The following is a 19,911-nucleotide window of genomic DNA, read 5'->3' as shown; positions in this document are numbered from 1 at the left end:
GATATAAATGCATAGAAAATAATATTAATGTAGACTTGTACCAATGTAGCATTTCAAGTATAATACTTAACTACAGTAGAAATCAGCTATCCAGGAATTCTCATGAGAAACAAAAACAATAAAGCTCTACTTACCTATCTACCTACTATACTTTGATGATGAAAGCAACTAATAATGATCCCACCAAAAAATTGCTACTAGTTATCCAAACTACTACAAATGCTATATGTACTGTAATTCACTTTCCAGAAATACCCCTACAAATGCTATATGTACTGTAATTCACTTTCCAGAAATACCCTGAACAATCGATCAATTATAAGTACACTAAGACCCTACAAATGCTATATGTACTGTAATTCACTTTCCAGAAATACCCCAAACAACCGATCAATTATAAGTACACTAAGATCCTACGTACAACTACACATGATTATGTTTTTGTTGTAACACATAGGATATAAAAAACTGAGAAATATACAATGCTGGCAAAAAGACTTTGCCCATTTCCAAATTATGAAAACAAAGCCTCTTGGTTGGTCAAATTCTTTGAGTCTGGTCTTCTGGTAAGCATCAAAATCTGGCAAATGTTACATTCTACTGCACAGCTTTTAGCATTCACAATATGCTACACCCAACATTAATTCCATGAAAGGGATAACTTGTCCTTTACATATATTATTGAATTTAGGATATTTATTTGCAAAATGAATCCCATCTTGTCCTTTACATATATTATTGAATTTAAGATATTTATTTGCAAAATGAATCCCATCTAAAAAAGCAGGCTAGTAAAAAAACCATCATAACGATAATGTAGTACCTGATAAGTAAGTTATTTTTATAAGCAGAGATCACTGTAACTTTCTGCTCTTACCTAACTGAGATGTTATATGCTGTAATATATAAAAAATATTTCATTTTTTCTAAGGGAGGCTGGCTGATTTAGGAAGGAAAACCTTTATTTACTGGGATAAGGCTTTAACATTCACCAAGAATAAAGGACATCAAACATTAATTTTGGACCAGTTAATCAGTGCTGCAACCCTCACTTTAATTTTTTTCAAAAATATTACATGAAAGCCCTCCTCCTCAATCTTGGTAAAAAATCACTAGCTTGAAAATATAAATTGTAAAATTTTCATTTTTGCCTCAAAAAATACCAGAATTTGATCCATTCAAATTGCCCGGTGAATTAAGTCTGCAGGGAAGTAGAAGGATGAATCAAGGAGGGGGGCCGTTTCGGAGGCTCCGCCAACTCTCCAGAGTTGCTCTTTTGTGCAACTGACAAGAAGGCCTCCCTTCTCTTAAGGATGATGTTGACCCAAAGGTGACCAACTTGTTTGACTGTGTAAGAAGGGCTCTCCCTGAAGGTCCTAGGAACTTCCTGACTATAGACCACTTTTCTGTGACATCTGTCCAGCCAGATGTATTGCAAGGCCCTCACTAACACCAGTTCAAAAATCCCCATCTTGATGCTGCTGGGACAGGTGCTCTGCTGTCTGAAGCTCCAGCAGGGGTTACCTGCCAGCCTGCATATGTTTGGGTCCAAAGTCTTCGGAACAGTGAAGGAATCCTCAGGGACATGGTACTTGGCCTACTTCGAGAGCAGAGGGGGAAGGAAGCTGCTAGTGAGCTTCCATTCCCACCACTATAGAATCCACCTCCCACATGAGGGGGGCTCTGTTTACTGTTCCCAGTAAGAAAGCGTGGTCAGGTTCCCCAGTTCTGCTGAAGGTGGTTCAGCTATGCCTAGGAGCTATCTGATTAGCCTGACGAATCCTTTCTCCTAACTCTGGAATTTCCAACTGTTAGGGATCAACAGCACCATCTCTGTCATGGAAGTGCCTCACTGCCTCCACTCTGACATCCCTTCCAAAGGAGGTAGCCAAGCAGCTGGATGGAGAGGGTTGGGGCTTTGCACTGCTGGACCCTCTACTGTTATAGCCCCTGTCCTTAGTCCTGTCTAAAGGGAGTACCTCTAGCAAGACATGCTGTGGAATGGACTGGTCCCACCTGTTAGTACTTTGTCCTTACGAACAAATGGTGCTTGGAGGACCTCCAGTCAGAACGTGGAGACCTCTTGTACTTATTCTTGCTCGACCCACTACAGTACATCTGCTTGATCTGCTCCGGGACCGGGTAACTTTGCTGGCAGAATGACTATCAGAGTTCCCTCTTCTCTAATGCTAAGGGGACCAGCTAATGCTGCTCACCTACAATCTGCTTCACCTCCTTGAGTTGTTCCACTTCGATATCCTGCTCTGGGAAGAGGCTGATCTCTGTCTCCAATATAGGAACGAGGTTAGATAGGATGCCAACGAAACAAACAACAAAGAGTCAGATGCTACTGAAGGGGAATGACAACTAGCCCTACTGACAGAAGGCGATCAAGACTTCTTCAACCGCTGGTACCTGGAAGGCAGGGGAGAAGGACCAACAGATTCTGCCCTTAACCTCTTCTTGGACAAGTGTTTATCCATGTTATCAGCTTACTCTAAAGAAGATGGCTGACACAATTTGGGATGGGTCTTTGTCCTCCTTGGTCTTCACGCAATGGAAAAAGAAATTGGAGCCTTCTGAAGATCATCTCCTGCTGCCTGTTGAAGGACTGAAGTGCCTTTAACCCTTACTGGGCAGGCATGATCATATGAGGAACTATAACAGGTTCTGAGCAAACGCTGGGCTAACTCTTATGAGTATTAATATTGTGCACCAATAAATGACTTATGGCACCTGTAGTGCAGCTCAGCCTCTGTAGCTCCAGGATGTCTTTTTATTTATTTGCTCAAAAATATACCCAGGGATTGCTGTTGGTTTTAGTTCTTATCTTTTATGATAGTATTTCAGCTATAATTGTAATTTTGCGAAGTAAAGTGCAGAGAAACATTTGAAAAAACATGTATACCTCATAAAAAGACACTGCATCTCTCCACCTCAGTAAATCTTGTAAATGCTTTACAATAAATATACTCAGAATTTGTTACTGATTTTAGTTCTTATCTGTTATGATATTGTGTGAGCTGTAATTATAATTTTAAAAAATAAATTATTATAAAAAACTTGTACAACTTTGTAAAATTTGCATATTTTTACAAGTGTCTTGGAAAAGAGGCCCCAGACAGGGTTGTAAATATTCACTTTCAACTTCTCGTGGAAGGTACAGAAAATTTTTTAGGATTTTTTCTTACACCATGTGCATTTGCACATCTTCCTCTTACCATTGATATGTTTTTTCCTTAAACTGACCAACCTTAAAGTCTGCCTGGTCTGGGGTTGTGCTTAACCCTTAAACGCCTATTGGACGTATCATACGTCGACTAAAATTGTCTGTTGGGTGCCGAGTGGACGTACCGTACGTCGACTACAAAAAATTTCAACCTTCAGTCAACTTTGACTCGACCGAAATGGTCGAAAAACGCAATTGTAAGCTAAAACTCTTACATTCTAGTAATATTCAATCATGTACCTTCATTTTGCAACAAATTGGAAGTCTCTAGCACAATATTTCGATTTATGGTGAATTTTTGAAAAACTTTTTCTTACGCACGGCGGTAACTCAGCTGAAAATTTCATAAATTCTTTCGTCATTTTGTCGTAATTTTTGCACTGTTCTATATTAGCCGTTACATAAAGTTTTATATATGAAAATGTGCGCAATTTCATGTACAATACAGCAAAATACAACCCATGGTTGTTGTAGCTTTTATCAGTTTGGAAATATTTTCATATAAACCACGATAACTGCCAAAATTTCAACCTTCGGTCAACTTTGACTCGACCGAAATGGTAAAAAAACGCAATTTTAAGCAAAAACTCCTACGATCTAGTAATATTCAATCATTTACCTTCATTTTGCAACCAATTGGAAGTCTCTAGCACAATATTTCGATTTATGGTGAATTTTTGAAAAAACTTTTTCCTTACGTCCGCGCCAGAAATTCTTTTCATCACGTTGTCGTAATGTTTGCACTGTTTTATATTAGTCGTTACATAAAGTTTTATATATGTAAATGTGCGCAATTTCATGTAGAATACAACAGAAAATAACTCATGGTTGTAGCTTTTATCAGTTTTGAAATATTTTCATATAAATCACGATAACTGCCAAAATTTCAAGCTTCGTCAACTTTAACTCGACCAAATGGTAAAAACGCAATTATAAGCTAAAACTCTTACATTCTAGTAATATTCAATCATGTACCTTCATTTTGCAACAAACTGGAAGTCTTTAGCACAATATTTCGATTTATGGTGAATTTCTGAAAAAAAAAATTTTTTCCTTACGTCTGCGCACGGTAACTCGGCCGAACATCTCAGACATTCTTTCGTCATGTTGTCGTAATGTTTGCATCGTTTTACATTAGTCGCTACATAAACTTTTATATGTGAAAATGTGCGCAATTTCATGTAGAATACAACAGAAAATAGCTCATGGTTGTAGCTTTTATCAGTTTTGAAATATTTTCACATAAATCACGATAACTGCCAAAATTTCAACCTTCGGTCAACTTTAACTCGACCGAAATGGTAAAAAAACGCAATTGTAAGCTAAAACTCTTACATTCTAGTAATATTCAATCGTTTAACTTCATTTTGCAATAAATTGGAAGTCTCTAGCACAATATTTCGATTTATGATGAAATTTTTAAAAACATTTTCCGTACGTCTGCGCGTAACTCGCCAAACATCTCAGAAATTCTTTCGCCTCGTTGTCGTAATATTTGCACCGCTTTAAATTAGTCATTACATAAAGTTTTATATATGAAAATGTGCGCAATTTCATGTACAATACAACAAAAAATAACTCATGGTTGTAGCTTTTTATCAGTTTTGAAATATTTCCATATAAATCACGATAAATAGAAAAAATTCGACTTTCGGTCAACTTTAACTCGACCGAATTGGTCGAAAACTGCAATTGTACGCTAAAACACTTAGTCTAGTAATATTCAATCAATTAGCTTCATTTTTCAATGAATGGGAAGTCTCTAGCACAATATTTCGATTTATGGTGAATTTTTGAAAAAAACATTTTTTTAAGTCCACGCGTTACGAATTCATGCATCATTTTGTGTTAATATTTTCTCTGTGTTGCTTTGATCGTTTTAAAATTTGTTATATACCAAAATCATCACAATTTAGTGTACAATACAACTAAAAAAATTAATTCATTAGCTTTAACCGTTTGCTTACAGCGATTTGTATACAATTATATACGAGTTTTTTTTTTTTTGCTGTCATATATTCCAATATTTATATATGATAATAATATTTTTTTTCATTTCTGATGGTTGCATACTAAACTTCAGGCAATGACAAAAAAAATGAGCCAAAAATGAACTCTTAATCTTAAAAACTAAGCGTGCTGTGATTTTTTGAAAAAAACTTTTTTTCCGCTTCGGCGCTAACTCATCGAACGCCGCCGGCATACGGGAGACGTTTTTGTAAATAGGGCTTCGGCGTTAAAGGGTTAATATATATTTAGCCTGTCCTGTAAGGGTTAATCCAGATACTGATTACCTTCCCCAGGATATCCTCTGCCTTAGGGCCTCCCTCTCACAAAGGAAGAGGAGGAGGCACTAAAGAAGCTGATGGGGGAGGCCTAGGAGAAGGTGGTAAAACAGGCAAGCAGGGTGAGGGGCTGAGTTGGTTTTCTCGAAGAAGTGCCCTTCTTCCAATGGCTTTTCTCATATACAGACCATTTGGGGGAAAGCCAACCAACACACTTTATGACTATGGCCTCTCTCATACACTCTCGTCCCATCACAAAATATATGCACAGTGCAGATCTACTGCTATCTGGGACAGAAATATACTGCAAGGCTTGCCTTTTGCCCACACAGCGGTGGAATTCAGGTTTTGTATCCTCCATCGTAGCCATAGGAAACACACAGGAGCAGCACAGAAATGCTTCCCTTTCGCATTAAAAACCAATTCCACATGCACAACACTAAGACACATGGCTACTGGAGGAAAACTGTACAATGAGGGCAAGATGCTGCAGCAAAAGCAAAGAAAGGGGGCTAATATGTGATATACACAAAAGAAAAGCAAAAGTCAACAACAACTGCACACCAGGACAGCTGAGAACAAAATGGGTGAGCTAACCCAGCTCAGGTCACAGGTGACTCGTAGGCCTACTTATTAGGCAATTGTTAAAAGACAGCTGCAATGTGCTTTGCACTGAGTACTCCATCTGTGAAAGTGTAGTTTTTGTAATCCTGTGCGAACAAATTCAACTTATTTCACGTATAATTATGAAATATACTTCAATCTCTTTGCAGCTTTCCTTGTTTTTTACATTCAATCATCATCATCACTTCTACCAATGTGTGAAGCAAAGTGCCTCTGAAATTCTTTCACTCACATTTTTCCTGCGCTTTATCTTTTACAGGTCTCTAGCCTCCAATCATACAATTCTCATCCAAGTAGGTCTGGTCTTCCAACTCTTCTGGGGCCCACCAGAGCCTAGCTGACACTGTCACATACTATTCTTCCAGTGGATGTGTGAAGGACTTGACCAAGTCAACTCCATGTCTCCTTCATCATTAACTCATCTGCATATGGAAATTCTATAAATTCTCCTCATGGTATCATTCCTAACTCTGTCCTCCTGTTTGATGCCAAATTTCCTTCTCAAAGCTTTAGTCTCAAATAAAAAAAAAAAAAATAGATACAGTTTCTCTGTCATACTGTACTAAGATTTATGTCCTTATAGCAAAACAGCTCATCCTAGACCAGACATGGGCCTAAGAGTCATGTCCATGTAGCAGTACCATTATACAATAACTTTTCCAAGTGACCTCAGGCTGCATATAGTGAATTGGATCTGAAACGACATTCATGAATATGAGGATGAGATATAATAAAAGTATGATGGAGATGGCTTGGATGTAGCCTTCGCACCAGGTCAGGGAGAGTAGTAAATAATATATTTCAGATGGGTTGCTCATGGTACCTGAAGAGTTGGCAGACCCAGACCTACTGGGTTGAGAACTATGAGATGGGGGGCTAGAGATGTATGGGGATTGGTTGAAGTAAAATTACAGGAAAGACAGTAGTGGATTTCATGGAATTCCACAAAAACCCTTTGTGTCACACAGCACTGGAAGTGAGGATGATGCATATCTTTAAGTATAAGGTGAAATAAAACCGGTAGGCAAAATATGTGATAGAGGCAAAAGGAAAGGGAAATGGATAAAAAGGAAAACTAGTAGAGGAGCAATATTCAGTGCCTTGCAATTTTTATATGCCTTCACAACATTCACAAATGGTGCTGAAATTCAATATGTATAAAATGTCCTGAGCAGGATCAAAATAAACAGCATTCCTATAAGGAAATCTTAAGTGACCATTGTTTTATTGAGGAAGTCCCACACACAATGATTTTTGTATTTATATTACATCTCTTGCTCCCACTGTATATTTTCCATGAAATTCCAAACATTATATAAAAATATTACAGATGCACAATATTAATACTCCAAAGGACCAGGCTGGTCAAACTTTTGTAGTCTTTCAAATTATGTTGTCCATATTAGCAATTTAGAAACACCAAATGAACATTTCATACAAGTTTTCCAAGTTAATACAGTTTTCCATGAAAAAACAAAAAAAATAACCAATTAACACAACTAAAAACCTAACAATAAAACATTTATGTGACAAAAATATTGGTTACAATAGACATTAAATCGCACCTGAACCAAAGGTAATAAACTTGAATATCATATCAGTAAATTATACGGCCCAAAAGGAAATCGTTCACCTTATAATTTCAATATAATTTTCATGCTTATTACCTTTATAATTTCCATGTCAATGAGGTATATAATGCTCAAGTGTACTGTCTAATTCAGATTTCATGAATTAACCCTCTGCAGCATGAAGCTCAATACCATTCTATGACCATTAAAAATTAAGGACATGCTCCTATTTTGTAAAGCCTTAATACATTCATGAAATCTCTTTAATAACAATACTGAGGTGCAAAGTTTACATCCTTGAGTAACTCTTGATATAGAAAAAATCTAATTTATTTAAATAGTATATAAATAAAAAAATAACTTAGTACAGTACTTAAAACATGTACCCTGACTTTGCAACAAATTATTCATAATCTACACAATCTTTCCAAGAAGACAAAACATGAGATTCTTGTCCTTCTTTAACAACTAATTCTGTCATACCTTGTGCTCCATCCCATTCACTTGACAAAACCATATGCTGTTCCTCACCAGACTCAGGTACAATGATATGGGCACTCTCCCATTCTTCAGTAACAACTACCTGAGGCCCTTCATTCTCACCTGCCATGATAAGTTCCCATTCATCTGAAATCATAACTCTTTCTCGGTCAGAAGACTGTGAATAACCTTCTCCTTCTGATTTCAATACTTCAGATGAGAAGCTGGCACTAGGATGAGGGATTTTGGTCTTGGTAGTATTTCCACTGGGCATTTCAGTGTCTGTTGCATCTACTGTGTGAACCAGTGGATTAGGAAGATCCTCATAAGATACAACATGAACAATGTTGTCATTCTCTCTCCCTGATACACTAACAACTGTTTCCTCAAGACCGACTGACAAAGCTGCAGAATTCAGGCCATCAGAAATCACTCCCTTTGGTAACAGGTTTCGTGAACTATCATTAGATCTAGTACTTCCTGGAGCTATAATGTAAAGTGAGGGAGTGTCCTTCTCAACAACTGTTTGCATAATGCCATGCTCTTTGGTGTATTCCCTTATACTAGTCACTCCATGGACGCGCTTGACATGGGCACTCCAACCAACATAGTTCTTGAACCTAGCTTCACAGAGTTGACATACATACATGGTATTGGAATGTTTCTGCATATGATACCTCAGTGTAGATGTGGAGAGGTAAGATTCACCACAAACCTCACATCTATATGGCCTTTCACCTGTGTGAGTTTTCATATGATAATCCAGTTCTGACTTCTTGAAAAAACTACGATTACATTGTTTACAGACCTTGTCTCTTCCATATCCAAATTCTTCATGTATTCTCCTTACATGGTCTTGTAATGTATATTTCGACACAAACGTCTTATCACAAGCACTGCACTTGAAAGTCCCTCCTGAATGACTTTTAATGTGAGTAGCCAGTGAATACTTGTTGCCCAATACCTTACCACATATGTCACATTCATGAGGTTTAGCATGTTTTTCCCTTTCATGTGCTTTTGAGTGACGAACCAAATTCCCCCGAATGAGGAATTTCATTCCACATTCTGAACAACTGTACCTTGCCTTCTGAGCCTCAATGGATTCAGGATGTTCTTTACGTCTATGACATATCAAATGAATTCTTTCACTAAACTCTTTTTGGCAATATTCACACACTTTGCAAACTTTAATGTTATGCACCTTCTCTTCATGGATACTTAGTTGCTGTAAAGACGCAAATTTGAAATTACAGTTTTCACATTCATAGTCCCCATACTGATGGGTTAAAATGTGGTCTTGCAAAAGGTGAAATGATTTATAACTGCTAGGACAATGTGGGCAGTACAGTCTCTTGCTCCTGTGCATCTTTTCATGAGCAATATATAGAGAAGTCTTCTTGAATTTCTTTCTACAGACTTGACAAACAAGATTACCTCGGATACCCCAACCCAAACCATCAATTTCCACCTCCCCTCTATGAAACTTCACAACATGTGTTATGAATTTAGCTCTATGAAAATATATTTTTCCACATGGACAGTTGTGTTTCTCATCACTTTTACTGAAATGCTCAAGCTGATTATGATTTAACAATTCAACTGCAGTTGCAAATTGAACACTGCACTCAGTGCATCCATGTGCACCACACTTATGAGACTCACAATGTTTTTCAAAACTTGTAGAATTTATAAATTTAGCACAACAAATTTCACACTCATGCAGCCAATCTGAATGCTGTTCTTGCAAGTGTTTGCATAGTGAAAGTCTTACAAATGAATGTGAACAAAATGGACAAGGATACTGTTGATGTTCATGTGACTCCATGTGACCAATGAGCTGTAAAACAGGCACTTCCTCTTCACAGTACACACAATTCCTTGTTTTTACTGCTCCTGGTCGGCTAAGACGACTTTCACCAGACAAGTCTTTCTTAGTATCATCCATTTCAGCTAATTGGTCGTCTTCAAGTGTCTGCAATGGAGACAGTTCCATGTAAACTCAGAAGTTAATCATTGAATGAATACTGTAATATAAAAGAAAGCTGAAAACCCTCCATTCACATCCTTGATATAAAGTGATCCAACAACAAATTCTGATAATCTCTCTTATATTTTCTTTATTTTATATACTGAACTTTTATACATCAGAATCCATATTTCTTTAAGAACCAAAGTCCTCTATTTTGATGATGCTCAGTATTTCACCACTATGACTCATTTTAACTTCATTCATTTGAACCTGACTGATATCAACTTGACTCATTTCTATCTGCGACAAGTCAACCTGGTTGATCTCAACCTGATTAATATCTACTTGGCTCATTTCCACTTGATTTATATCTGCTTGATTCACCTCATATACACATGCTATATTGTCATCCACAAGACCAGGAACATCAGTTACATCACAATTAGAACCCTGGAAAACCATCATTTCTACACCATCAGGAATAATGACTTGTAAAGGTGGCTCCAGCTCCTCTTTGACACTATATAAGGTTATGTGTTCAGAGCTGGTACCTGCCTTTAGTTTTGTTGTCTTTTCTGTTATGCTTCCATCATGGAGTTCTTTAGCCTTTTCCTTTCCATAACGAGCACACAATTCCATGAAGTTTCCTGGATTCACCACCTTGTGAACTCTCCGTAAATGATTTTTAGTATCAACATCACGACGAAACATCTGAGCACAAACAGGGCACTCTGAATCCCTTGTGGTTTTGTGAGTTGCTCGGTGATAACGCATCCGAGATAAAGTGTAAAATGCATCGCCGCAAACATCACATTTATAATTGCGTTCATTTGTGTGAGTTTTGTTGTGCAAAGTTAATTCCCATTCCTGCAAATAAACTTTTCCACACAAGTCACATTTGTACTGGAAATCACTTCGATCACTATGCACCCTTTTGACATGCATTTGCATTAAATGTTTGGCAAAAAATTCTTTACTACAAAAGGGGCAAATAAATGTCTGTTCTTTGGAGTGAATCATATTTATATGCAACTCCAAAGATGCTTTAGATGCTCTTTTTCCTCCACAATAGGTACACTGATACTCCCGATTGTGCACAAGCATATGACGTTTAAGAGATGCTTTACTTGGATATTTTTCACTACACACTTCGCATATTTCATTACAGTCCATTAGATCCCTATGAACCATCTCTTTATGAGTTTTGAGTGAATTGGGACTACTGAAAGATTTCTTACACACTCCACACATCAAAACTTTTTTCTGACCGTGAACAAAGTACATGTGATCCACCAAATGGGACTCGTTTGCAAATTTCACACCACATTTAAGGCATTTAAATATCCCTTCTATATGAGTTTTCAAATGACTTTCAAGAAATGTATCTTTGGAAAACCGTCTCCAGCAAACCTGACATTCAAAGGGAAATAAATGAAGATGTTCCCTGTATTTATGACTTTGGTATGAAACTATGTTAGGACAAACCTTACCACATTCCCTACATACAACGCTATTTTTAGGCACCTCTTGTAAAGGAACTTTTGCTCTCCTCATGCCTCGTTTATGTTTCTGCACAAAGTGATTGTGTAGCTGAACTTCATCAACAAAAACAGCATTGCATCGAATGCAGGTGTTTGCATTATCTGGGTGGGCTTTCTTTAAGTGTTTAATCAAAAGTGCAGTCAGTGGGAATCCAACATTGCATATTTTACAAACATGATTTATGGGATTATGATTAATCATATGAGAATCAAGGTCATGTCTCTTATCAAACACTAACGGGCAATGAGGACATCTCATCCCATTCAAAGGGCCATGAGCTTCTGTGCAGTGAATCCTGTAAAGAGGCTCATTATTAAAGAGTTCGCCACAATCGGCGCAACTCAAGGGCTCATCCAAATAAACCTGAGCATTGCTGTGCTTTATCCGTAACCTGCGTTTGACGCGGGTGACATGATATCCACTTTTAGATGATTCAGACTTTTCAAATTCATTACTTTCACCGGTTAAAAAACCTTTGCCATCTCCCCTTCCCTCTAGCCCATCAATCTTATAGAGTGCAGTCTCCTCCTGGAAGAAGAAGAAACTGCACTTAGTCTTTACATTCATGACTAACGGTCTTCTAAACTGCTTCATATCTACACTTACAATAAGTATAAAGAATGAGTTTAATACAAGAATATTTCCAAACCTTGAGGACATAGCTTATGATGGGTGAAAAGGAAGAAGTCCAAGAGGCAGATGGACTGTCATAAACTCTTAATATTATGTGATATCATTATGAAATCAACAAATCATCACATAACTATTATAAATATTATAATTTTTGTTATCCTTATTATTAATGTTTAAACTGAGAAAATATTCCTTTAATAAAACAAGAAAATATTCCTTTAATAAAACAAGCCTAAATGGCTACTTAAAAAGCAAGCGTTCTGAGAGTATAATGCCCATACAAGATGATGATGATGATGATGATGATTAATATCATTATTATTATTATTATATTATTAAGAAAAGCAAGCTTTCACTGAACAGATTGCATATCCTGTAGGTGATGATAATGATTATTACATGATGTAACCAAAACAACCCATCAAGAAAAAAGAAAAAAATGATGAGAACAAATGAATAACAATAGTTAAATCAACAAGAAAAATAACTTACACATATATAAACTGCATTAAAAGTTTAAAATTCTAGATAAACATGCATAGTGCTTTAAATTACTATTATAGCCTCTTGTAAAGTTAAAAGCATTGGCATCAGTATAATAATACTACCAAACATTCCACAATTTAGCCATGAAAGAAATGAGAGAATACACTACTTGTACTCAGTATTGTGATAACATGGCATATCCACAGATGGTGGTGTAGATGCACTTCCAACAGACAGCACACATTAATCCTTGAGTACAAATAACAATGGCACAAATGGAAGTGCTTCACTGAACTAGGTTATGGAAGACAGTCTAATAGGAAACCTTCAAGAGATGGTCTGAATCATAATTATCATTCTATGGATGAAGGAAACCACTACTTCAAGAATCCGGTTCTTCAACAGTATTCAATCTATGATGCTGAAGTTTGTATCTGGGACACATACGAGATGAAATACTGCAATCAGAATTACCAAGTGGTACCAAATGTATTTGGTTCTAATGAGAAACTTGTGTAAAGAAAGAAATAAACTTTTTAGAACGGATTTTTATGTTGAGAAATTTTTTTTTTCACAAAATTAAGTTTTATACTTTTTTTCAGTGATAGTAAAAAATATACAATGCTCATTTAATCTGTCAACATCAACATACCAAATTACCAACTAGTAGTTTTCTTGCTTTTAGTGAAAGTGGAACTGGTGGGTGTTTTATCTTTTTTCAAACAATATTTTAGCCAATATGCATTTTGGCAAGCTTCCATAAGCTCTATTTCACTAGGAAACTATCATCAGTGACCGGAAGAATAGCATGTGCCATTTACTTTGCCAAGCATCAACACCCACATTTCGTTGAAGTGCCACATTCTCATACTACCCAGTACTGTACAAAGAAGATTTCATTCTTTTCATATTAAGGTGTTTTGTTTGGAAATATTTGCTTGTTCTTCTGTTCAGCTTTTTTTGTTCTCTCTGTTTTCTTTTTCTTCACTGGAAGTGTTCTGTTCAGCAGAAGCTTGTTTTGTAAGCCAATGGCCATTTATTTTTGTCCCATATTGTTTCCTCATTTTGATCACAGTAATGTATATAATAATAAAAAGGATGAACATGGAAATAAACAGTACATGAACTGCACTCACTTAATGAGTTTCCCAAACTTGATGTCTAAACAGGAAACTGTCATTGTAACATTAAAGCAAAAAGTCACATCCTAGTTAAATTTATAAAAAGTAAATAACAAACTTTATTTCTGCTAAATTCATGTTTCCAATTTTGTAATGGATATGCTGCCAATTAAATATACACAGCACTGTACCTCAATGTACAAATTCCTGAAAGGAACTGCAGTTTTCATGTCTTCCAGTTCAGGAAGGTACAATATGATTAATTTTTTTTTTTAATAGTGTATAGCCTGAATTTCTGGTACCCAAAACTAGACATGATACTGACTATTAGGAAGATGCAATCTCAGGTCAAGATACAATGGGATTTATCATTAAAATAATTGAAAATTATAAGGACTGAAATGAATAAATGCAGTAAATGTATATAGTATGTATCATTTTTCAATTTTTATCTCACAGATGCGACTTCAATTCAGGGTTACAGGAAATTAATTACTCACACAAATGTGGCAACTGCGATTTATAAGAAATAGGCCTATCAACAAAACATTACGCACGTCAAAATAAAAGATACCAACATTTTATAGCTTACAAAACACAAAGGGTGAACCAAGCTAAAGTTAAAAATAATGTTCTACATTATTGCTAAACCTCAAAAGATCTCTTAAGATAAGTGAAAATTTTGAGAAATTTCTGGCCCCAGCATTCTAAACTAATAAGTACCACATATAAATCTCAGCAACTTTAGATAGGTATAAAGATCCCACATCCAATCATTCTTTAAATAAACTTGATCTTCTCTGTTAGACTTGTGCAGCAGCCTCCACAATTATTCATAAAACTATTACTCATGTTATACTATAAAATTCCACAAAACAAAAATGTCACAAAGACAATAGAAGCACTGAAAACAGGACTAGCCTGCATTAGACCAAAAACTGAAAATTACGGTGTAAGGTAATAAGCTATAATAATAGCGCAGTCAATGAGGTTAATGAACAAAAGATAAATGATGTAATGAAGACACTTTCATGAAGTCAATGAGAAAAACTGCAATTTTTTTTCTACAGCCTTACTAACTGCACCCAGCATCCCATTTACTTTTGTGCCCTTTTTTAACACTTGCCAGTGACTAAGCACTGTTATACAAACACATTTTTGTTGTTAATGTAATGGAATTCTCATTTGGTAAACAACCAATACTTTTTTACAATAAATTTTAAACCAGTATCACTTTTCATTCAGTTTGTAAAAATGAAGCATTATGCCCAAATAAGTTGTAAGATATAAATCAGCCGACTCTCAAGTTACTTGAACAGAGACACAAAAGCAATATGACAATTTTTAATTATTTTGTGTTTTTCATAGCTAACAAACCTGCGGTCTTAACGTAAAATAAATCTTCTAGTAACAGCTGGAAACTGGTAAAAAACAATTCAAATTGTGATGCAAGGAATTGGTGACTGACTTGTTCAGTTTCTTCTTTACCACCTTGCTGGTAGGATGTGCTGCTGCCCTTCCTCCCAAAAGCCGGTGTTTTCCTCTCCTGCCCGTGTTTCCCTTGGTTTGGATTTTGTGTTGTGCCATAGTGCTTTTTTTGTGTTTTGACTTTTGATTATGCAAACCCAAAACTCATCTAAGCCTTCTCCTAAGCCTCAGAGAAAATATCCAGGAGTAGCTGACTGCCTTTGCTCTCATTTTCTTGTTTCTTGTGAGACTGATCCTCATTCTACTTGCAGCAGATGCAGGTCTCCCTGTCTGTCGTTCATGGTCTCCTAAGCAATGGAGGATCTTTGCCAAAAAGAGGCGGCATAGGAGGAAGTCAAAAGTGCCATCTTGGGATGGGTTCTCTCCTCCTTTGATGGATGCTTCTCAAGCTCCCCTTTGTTCTGCCTCTTCCTTGTCCAAATTTCCTCCAGTTGCTTCTTCTTTAGAAGATTTTACCCCTTCCCATTCTTTCATGGCCTTGCCCTTGGGAGTTTTGGTATAGGGATCAGGAGATATCCCTTCTGCTGCCCTGCTCTCTTTGGGGGGAGTCCCTGTAATTTCTCAGTTGTCATCGGTATACTCTGCGGTGGCAACAGACTCTATCATTCAGGCTGTGGTGAATCTGCGGTGGCAACAGACTCCATCATTCAGGCTGTGGTGAATAGAGTCGACATCATTTTCCACGAGAGGTAGAGACATGTATTGAAGAAGATACAGTGTAGAACTCCCTCTCCAACATCACCTTCTTTGTCCTTACTGACTTCACCTGTCCGGGGCAACTCCCCCCCCGTCAGACGGAGGATTATGGAATTCGTTGCTACTCCTCACCGGAGGAATCGTAGAACCATATCTGTTTCTCTCGTGGACATGTTCCTGGTGCTGATGTGTCACATCCGTCCATCTTTCGACCTTGTAGAAGTCTTTCCAAGAAAAAGACTACGGTGGGTTTGTCTTCCCCTGATCATCTAGTGCAGGTTCGAAGGAAAGATGACAAGGCTTCTATCAAGAAATCCTTGAGTAGAGGATCCATCTAAGGTTCTGCCCCTTCCATCTGGGTCCTGCAGTCCCCCTTCGCATGTCCAGAATTCGACACGTCCGTGTATGTGCACTCAACAATAGCCCTTGTCTCCTCATTGATCCCCTTGTTCTCGCTCACCTGCAAGGGACACAGCTTCGCGTTTGAGTTCTCACGTCCGTTCTGTAAGACAAAGTTGTTCCAGAAGTCCTGTCAATTCTCATCCTAATAAACGTCCGTCTTACCATCACTCCTGTTCACGCTCTCCCAAGAGGTTTCATGGTCATGGCTCCAATTCACGTGGACATGTTGAAGACAGAAACGTCTATGTAATTATGCCAGGCAGGTCAGTTTGTAAACTCACCAGTCATTGTCTTGTTGTCATTCTCTATCGTGATCTCCTAGGAGAGACCATGACAGCTGTTTGGATTCGATCGGCCGTGGACGTGACGTTAGCCCTGGACCGCGGAATGGTACAAGTCCATCATGAGAATGGGGAATCTACATCTTGCTCCTGTGGACAAGACACATCTAAGGTTAGACTTCCCTCGTCATCAAAAGGCATTCTAGCCCCTAAAAGTATGTTAAGGCTGGATAGGGCGTCTGCTCCAGTTTTAAACCCTTCGGATCCAGTAGATAGATCCCTCATGGCCTGGAGACAGAAGATTTGGAGAGTCAGGAATTTATCACTACCTATGCTAAGGTTATTGAACTCATTTGTGAGTTCAGTAATCTGTCTAATGAAGCTGTGACAACTTCTTTGATTGTCCCTACAGGTATAGAAGCCTTGCTTGGCCCTAAAAAAGGACTCTAAGACATCTATTGAATTAACATGCTCGAGCCATGCAGATTCCATCCTGATTCGTGTGAATTTCCTGATCTCAGGTCGGGATAATTCTCTTCAATCCAGCCGATCATTTAAACTTCTCCCTCCTCCACTTCCTCGCCATAAAAGGTTCTATGCAACCCCTAATGTAGCTCTACTTTCTAGACAAGTCAATCCAGATCTAGTTCGTTTAGGACCATGGCTGACTTTGGATCAGGTTAAGGCAGAAAGTCCTTGCCTTCCCCCTCAGGAAGCAGCCACCTTGGGGTCGACTGCCTCTTCTGCTTTTCAGACTGTCTCCTGACTCGATTTGTGGTTGACATCAGTGGCAAAAATTTCTTCTCTGGCATTGGGAGATACGGGAGATAGTGCCCCTTATATCACACTGTTACAATCTGGTGCTAAGGCCATCTTGTACCTTACTCACCTAAATGCCAACCTTTGGGCCAATCTGTTACTGAAGAGGAGATGCAGCCCTCGCCAAGGTTTCTTGGTTTGTCAATAGTGACTTGTTAGCTTTGAGGATTGGGGATATTTTGAACTCCCAGTCACTCTTCCCTAAGGATCAGCTTGACATTGCTGTTGATAGATGCCCAGCAGATAATACTGACCGGCTTGTTCATCAGGCAGTTTTCGAAATACAGGCAGTCCCCCGGTTATCAGCCGGTTATCACCGGCGGTTTTTCAGCGCTTGTCTAGTATAGAAAATCAGCAATTTTTGGCACCAATATGTGCCGATTCCCTCTTATCGGTGCCGATAATTGCGTATTGGCGGTGATACATTCCTAACAGAGGCGCAGATGAATGAAAATCAGCTATTTTCAGCGCCAATAAGCGCCGAAAATCACCAATTTTTGGTTATCAGCGATTTTCACTTATCATCCAGCTGTCAGAACAGAACCCCACCGATAACCGGGGACTGCCTGTACGCTGGACTCTCTCACCCTAGCACCTCGAGACCTAGACCGCAACCTTCTCCCAAGAAGACCTCTAATGTGACTTCTACAAACAGGCTCACTCAACATGCTCTGTCAACAGTGAAGAAAGCTCCCCAGCAATGGCCCTTTCAGCCCCACTCTTCCAAATCAAGAAGAGGAGGTAGAGGCAGAGCAGGAGGAAGTAGGTGATAGAGCAGGCAACCCTCCTAACTCACTGCCACAAGTTGGGGGATGCCTGGCGAGCCACTGGGCTACTTGGCAAAGTTTCAGAGCAGAGCCGTGGATAGTAGACATTCTTTGGGTAAGATATGTACTACCTTACGACTTTGCTCTTCCTCTCTCCAATCTACCTCTCCTTCAGCTTACATACGCTAAGGGCTTACCTGACAGCAGTGACTGCTGTATTGCAACACTGGAATGTAGCTGTACTGTACATGTAATTCACAAGGATAGGAAATGTTACATATATGTTGAAGAGGTGTCAACATGCTTTTCAAGATGCCTGATCTAATTCAGGAAGTGGTCTCACACTTCTTGACATGCTGGCATTGTATTTGTGATTGATTAAAATGCTGCTAGTGAATGAGACATGGGAGCTCAATGTCTCAATTAGAAAAATGGGTCTTTTATCCCTGATTAAAATGTTGCTAGTGAATGAGACATGGGAGCTCAACAATGTCTCAATTAGAAAAATGGATCTTTTATCCCTGATTAAAATGTTGCTAGTGAATGAGACATGGGAGCTCAATGTCTCAATTAGAAAAATGGGTCTTGCATCCCAAAATCACATCACCAAATAAAAAATGAAGCTCAAATGGCTTTAAAGCTTTTAAATTCAGAGTTTTAGCTTTGTTTACTGCGCAAGCGTCAAAATTACCTATCTGTGCTAAAGGTATTTCATTCAGACAGGAGAAAATTTTTTCTTGCTAAAGCAGGTATACTGTATATCAAAGATGGTCACTGAAGTTTCAAAAATTTTATACCGAGACTAAAATGCATTAGTAAAGCTCAGAGCAAAATAAAAGAAATATCGTAATTCATGACAACAAAGGCTCTACAGTATACAGTACTTTTTCCTGAAATAAGCCTAGGTAATTTATTGTGTCCTAAATGTCACAGGTTGTGTTTCATGGACTTATTTTAACCCCAGATGAAGGTTATCTTTGCTAGACAGTAATCAGAGCTCCTGTATATCACCTCTGAATGAAGTGTATACATATAATTAAAATAGTAAATTGATATATAATTAAAAAAAAAATTACAATCCCAAAGATTCATTCCTGTATGAACAGGTTACAGAAGATGAATTAAGAGACTACAATACTCATGTATATATGTATATATCAATATGACTGGTATTTTCATACTTCTCAAGCAACCCTGACTTTAAGCGATAATTAGTAGATAACAGAAGTAAAATTTCAGTATGTTAAAAGGATTTACCAGTAACTCTTATTATAGCAAGAATATTGTAATTAAACATATTTGTAATGTGTTCGTGTGGTAACGTAAGGGGTACTTTCAGAAATGGTAATAATGTGCAAATACAGGCTGTATTATAAGGTTTTGAAGAGGAAAAATTTTTTCCTTATTTGTATTATCAGTACTGTATGGATTTTATTCTTTGTTTTTACTTGGTTCTATCTGGGATGTCATGTTTGTACTGTGTTTTTACAGTGTAATTGTGTAATAAAATGTTAT

General features: G+C 37.7%; 1 protein-coding gene across 7 annotated transcripts in view; it reads right to left on the bottom strand.

The window, feature by feature from the left end:
• LOC136826591 (PR domain zinc finger protein 5-like) overlaps window positions 1–19,911 on the bottom strand; it is a 79,822-nt gene that overhangs the window by 40,591 nt on the left and 19,320 nt on the right. The window contains exon 6 of one of the 7 annotated variants that reach the window (XM_067083822.1): window positions 7,347–12,231. The exons of 5 other annotated variants lie outside the window; for them this stretch is intronic. In XM_067083822.1, the coding sequence (XP_066939923.1) occupies window positions 10,354–12,231 (1,878 nt within the window). In that variant the 3' untranslated portion in view covers window positions 7,347–10,353. Of the gene's footprint in view, window positions 1–7,346; window positions 12,232–19,911 lie in introns of those variants that run through there. One more of the 7 variants, XM_067083819.1, reaches the window with a different exon arrangement.

The sequence above is a fragment of the Macrobrachium rosenbergii genome, chromosome 41, assembly GCF_040412425.1.
Source record: "Macrobrachium rosenbergii isolate ZJJX-2024 chromosome 41, ASM4041242v1, whole genome shotgun sequence".
NCBI lineage: Eukaryota > Metazoa > Arthropoda > Malacostraca > Decapoda > Palaemonidae > Macrobrachium > Macrobrachium rosenbergii.
This window is presented reverse-complemented; position numbering and strand designations above follow the sequence as displayed.